The sequence below is a fragment of the Ochotona princeps genome, chromosome 14 (genome assembly GCF_030435755.1).
Source record: "Ochotona princeps isolate mOchPri1 chromosome 14, mOchPri1.hap1, whole genome shotgun sequence".
In the NCBI taxonomy this organism is placed as follows: Eukaryota; Metazoa; Chordata; class Mammalia; order Lagomorpha; family Ochotonidae; genus Ochotona; species Ochotona princeps.
This window is the reverse complement of record NC_080845.1, coordinates 61,670,142-61,675,287: the sequence shown is the minus strand read 5'-3', so window position 1 is coordinate 61,675,287 and position 5,146 is coordinate 61,670,142. Positions and strand designations below refer to the sequence as shown.

Here is a 5,146-nt window from a genome sequence, read left to right as displayed (position 1 = left end):
GCCTCCCTCCACAATGCGCGTGCCCATCCTCCATTAGCCCTTTGCTTTGTCTCCACAGCAGCTCCAGGGCTGAGACCAGCCATGACGCTGAACCCTGGCACCTCCACACCTTCCTTTATTCTCATGCCCTGTCCCCAGCCAGCTCAGGGCCCAGCAACCCAGCCCCTCAGCGGGCCACGCCCACCGCCCAGCCTGAATGCAGCATGCCCTCCAGGCAGCCGCCTTGTGCTGCCTGCTGTCCTCCCCAGGATGCCTGTGGTGACAGCAGAGGCTGCTGCCTGTGGCCCAAATGGGGCTGGGAACCTCAACATCCTCCTCCAGTTGAGCACTCAAGGCCAAGTGGTGGAGCCTCCACGCTCTCAGACCTTGGTCTTTCATCAAGCCCCTCTCAACTGGAGTGTCCAGGGGGCCCTCTGCGCACAAGCTCAGAACCCTGCTCCCGCACTGCTGCAGACCTCCTCCCTGCAGCCAGGAGTGCCTGCACCAACCATAAGGAGGGCCCAGGGCACCCAGCGGGGCTGGACACAGGCCCTGGCCCCTCCAGCTCCACCAACGCCTGTCCAGACGGCTCCCACGCTCTGCCCCGCAGACAACGGGCCTCCACAACAGGGAGCAAACACAGAGGGCTCCTTTCCTACTTCCAAGGACAAAGCTCCATCGGGGGATTCCAGCGTCTACAAGAACTTCCGGCGCTGGCAGCATTTCAAGACCCTGGCCCGCAGGCACCTCCCACACAGCCCTGATGCTGAAGCTCTAGCCTGCTTCCTCATGTGAGTGCCAGGCCCTGGGACCCAGAACGCATCCTGCAGCCCTGCCTAGGCACGACTAATGGGTGGACACGGTCATGCCATGCACGGGGCATCAAGGAGCACCTGAAGGGCAGGGACAAGCCCATGCAGGAGCAGCTTGGTTCTCTCCAGTGTGTTTTTCCCACGCAGCTTGGGATACCATTTAGAGGTTTTCTACTCCAGATCTTCATCCTCTCTGTGCTACTCAATACATTGCCTGACACCACTGATGTTAGTTAGACAGGGCCATGGTATCACGAGAGCCCTTCAGGGATGGAGTCTTGCAGTGTAACACCTGCCACACACAGGTCAACACCCTTGGGCACTTCACATGAGAAGGGGCTCATATGGGATGCAAGGACCCCAACAGGACCTCTAGAGAGCTCTCACCTCATTCTTCTGGGGAATGTGAGGAATAGAAAAAGGTGGTCACAAGCCCACACTGGGCCAGGTGGGGCCCCCATCACTGGTGTCTGTCCTGGGCTCGTACCAACATCCACTTCACAGACCCCTCACATCACTGGAGTAAGGCAGGGCCGGTTTCCCTATGAAGATGGCACTGGGAAGGCTGCTACAGCTCAACAGGATGGGCTAGGCAGATACCAGCTGTGCACTCTGACCACAGACAATGAAGACACTGGGAGCTATCATCACGACGCACAGGCACTGTGCAGAACAGAGCCCCAAAACCAATGTCATGGCTTCAGAAAGGAAGGACACTCTGTGCCCCACAGCCAAGCCTGCAGCCTTCCTCCTGGGGAGGCTGTGACTTCAGCACAAAGGGCTTTGGTCCCTCAGTCCCACACTCACCTCTCTTGACCAGGCAGACCCTTGGTCCATGTCCAACCACCATGGCCGACCTTCCAGCAGCATCTGCATCAGGCCTGTAAATGAAACGGAGCTCAAGGTTGTGCACATGACCATCTCCATTGCCCTACAGCTCTCAACAGTCAGCCTCCCCGGGAGAGCACATCTTGCCCCCATTCCCTAAACCCATACCTTCAAGGTTCTGCTATTGTAATTGGGCACACGCAGGCCACTCACAGGCTCCCTCTTCTGCTCCTCAGCCCCAGCGGCACTGGGCTGGCTCACGTCCCCAACTGCTGCCTCTCCAACACACTGATTCTAGGCCCAGTCACGGGGCCAGGAAACTGCTGCTGAACCCTGACTCCCAGGACACTCTCTGTCCCCGACAGCTGAGGCACATGCAGCCACACATGCTCATCTCCCACATCTGCAGAATGGAAATCTGAAAACAAGGCATTGGCAGGGTTCACATCCCACTGAGGCTGAACTTCCAGCCTGAGAAGCCTCTTCCTCACTGTGTGAGCTGAGGTGGCTGAGACATGGGCTCATGGTGTCTCTTGCTCTTTCTCTCAAGACAACAATCCAATCCAGGCAGCACCACATACAAAATGTCCTCTAACCCCCAACCCCCAAACCACTCAAAAGGCCATCACATTGAGGACTAGGCATGGCACTTAGGTATTGTGACACAGCATTCGGGCCATTATGCACAATGACACGGAGGTCTCCAGCAGAAGACAGACAGGCCAACGCAGCCCTTGCTGCTGATGTGCCACACATGCAAGGGGGTCCGGGAGGGTGGAGAGTGGCCACTGCAGAGGAGGATGGGATGAGATGGGGCAGAGCACAGCTCTGATGTGATGTGAGCAGAGCAGGCATGTCGCTTGACTCAGCTTGGTGAGCTGGGGAGCTGTGACAGGCAGGGGCGGGCGGTTGTGGAGGGGGGCAGTACTGCTGCCCCGTGACTGACTCTGCCAAATTACAGCCCGGTGCTGCGCACACTGGCCCAGAGGAAGCCCAGCATGCCACTGGATGATGGCATGCGGATTGCCATGCGGGAATGGCAGCACAAGAGCAACTTTGACCGCATGATCTACCATGAAATGGCAGAAAAGTGAGTCAAGATACCTGCACCTGACACTGCGTGCTGAACGAGGGTGGAGAGAGGCTAGGCCTCCGGGGGTGCACTTGGCAACACACAGGCTGACAAGAGGCCTGTTCCCAGCCTCAGCCCATCCAGGGGCCCTGCCAGCCCATGGTGTTGCCTCTACCACGTGGCTGTGGAGGGTCTCTGTCTGCTTTCTTCTCACTCTGCCCCCAAGCACAGAACATCCTCCCACAGCTTCAGCTGAGGATACCTGTCTTGACTTGGAAGGTCGAGGTAGAACAAGCCGCACCACCACTGGCGGTCTTGTTACCGTGGGCACTGTGCACACGGCACGAGCTGCTCCACACACACCCCTCATGCTCATGGTGCTGCTCAGGCTCATGCACTAAACTGGCCCGATCCACTCAAACACATGTTCCTAAGTTGAGACACACCATCCCAGAGATGCTGATTCAGAGCATGGCCATGGAGAGCTGGTGTCTAAGATCCTCCAAGGCCCAGAGAGGGCCTTTTCTGCCACTCCATGCTGTCCACTGTGTGACATGGAAATATACCACCTCCTAGCTAGGACTCCCCATCCTCCAACCTGCCCCTCGAGCCTCAATTCCGATGCTTCCACTCAAAAACTCAAGGACCCACAGCCTCTCAGTCCCTAAGCCTCGGTCAGGACCTTGGAATAGACTAGGAGAAATGAGGTGCTGGCCAGCCTCTGCTGACAACTCTCCACCTGGGCCTGGCTTTGAGACCCACATGGCCTTCAGGGCATCAGCTTGGCCCTGCTTTAGTCAACGAGGCCTGTTGCGGGTCTGAAAGTGCACACCACACCACATGTCACCACATGTTGCTGATTCCCATAACATTTGTCCCTCCCAGTGCTGGAACTCAGTAGGCCCGGGCTGACCACAAAGCCCATTTCCATATCTTGCTCCTCAATTGCTGCCCTGTGCTGGGTCTGGGCCTCGATCACTCAAGTGGAACCTGCCTTTCCTTCTGCCAGGTTCACGGAGTTTGAGGCAGAGGAGGAGATACAAATTCAAAACCTGGCGTGGAAGAAAGAGAACCTGTGCCAGCCCCCACCAACACCACAGCAGCCGGCTCCTCCTGGGCCCCCAAGCCCTGTGGCCCTCCAGCAACCAGGTACAGCTTCCCCTGACACCACACACAGCACTGCACAGGACAAGGTTCTCTAGGTGTGACTAACCCATCCTCCGGACCTTTCCCTGCAAGAGCAGCACTTGTGTGTCTTGGTTGGGCATGTGCCCCTGATAGCCCTCGTTGCCTGAGCCTTGGGTCACAACTCGGTAGTAGCTGTCTGACCACACCGGCAGTGCCTCTGTCTAGGGACACCACACACATCCTCACCTTCTGCACAGGACATGGGCTTGGCGCCAGACCACGGGCAATGTCAGTGAGTGCCTCACACGTTCTACCTCAGCCCACTTCAGGTGCTGTGGGCAGCTTGTGCTGGACCAGCCCCACCAGCTCACATGCCCAACAGCCACTCTCTGCAATGTGGCTGATGTGGAGCTTGAGCTCCTGATCCTCACTCGCCTGTTTCCTCCCATAGAGCATGCCCACAGGAAGAGCAGCTCCAAGGTTCTGCCCACCAAACCCTTGCCACAAAGACACCAGGCCTCTCGGAACAGGACACCCAAGGAGATCCCTCCAGAGGCCGTGAGCGAGTACATGGACATAATGGATGCACTGCTGGAGCTGCAGCCCTCAGCCTCGGGCCAGCCCAGTGAACAGCCAGAAGAGGACGCCATGCTGGAGCCCCAGCAGGAGGGACTGGGCCCCGACCCAGACCTCCTGACTTACCTTGACGAGCTGTGCTCCCAAGATGACTTTGTCACCAAGGTGGGCTGTGCCACTCCACGATTTGTCCCACCGGGGCCGTGACCATCTCATGCCCTTGGATCAAGCTCACTTCACTTGCTACTGCCCCTGGGTGTAGGAGTGTGCGTGAGTAGCTGGCAGCCCTGCCAACCGGACATCCCTAGCTGGGCACGGCGCTCTGCTGCTCACTGCTTTCTGCTTCTCCTTCAAGTCCCATACTTTGGTGACTTCTGCAAAGAATGATAGAAGCCTCTTCCTTCTCTGCTAGGTGGAGGCCATCATCCACCCCCGATTCCTGGCAGAGCTCCTTTCACCAAATCCACAGCTGGATCTCGTGGCCCTAGCCCAAGAGCTGGACAAGGACAAGGACAAGGACAAGGACAAGGACAAGGACAAGGACAAGGACAAGGAGGAAGGGCTCCACCCTGACCAGGTGAAGGAGGGATGGAGGGAGGGAGGAACCTCAAGCAGGGAAGGGCAGCAAGGCCCAGCATGCAGACAGGGCAGGGATACACACCAGGAAAACAGAAGAGGGGTGGTGTGCAAGAGCAGCTACATTTGGGCGAGGCCTGCAACTAGGTCGACTGTGTGCAAGTGGGTCTCCAGT

The 5,146-nt window shown here is 57.9% G+C and overlaps 1 protein-coding gene across 1 annotated transcript; it reads left to right on the top strand.

Moving 5' to 3' along the window:
• Positions 1-249: 249 nt before the first annotated feature.
• On the top strand, positions 250-4,933 carry LOC131481844 (NUT family member 2G-like; the record flags this gene model as incomplete). The annotated part of the gene is made up of 5 exons (XM_058672267.1): positions 250-770; positions 2,581-2,709; positions 3,701-3,840; positions 4,271-4,560; positions 4,808-4,933. Coding segments are annotated over exons 1-5 (1,206 nt in total), but the record flags the coding sequence as incomplete, so codon positions are not given.
• Positions 4,934-5,146: the final 213 nt, after the last annotated feature.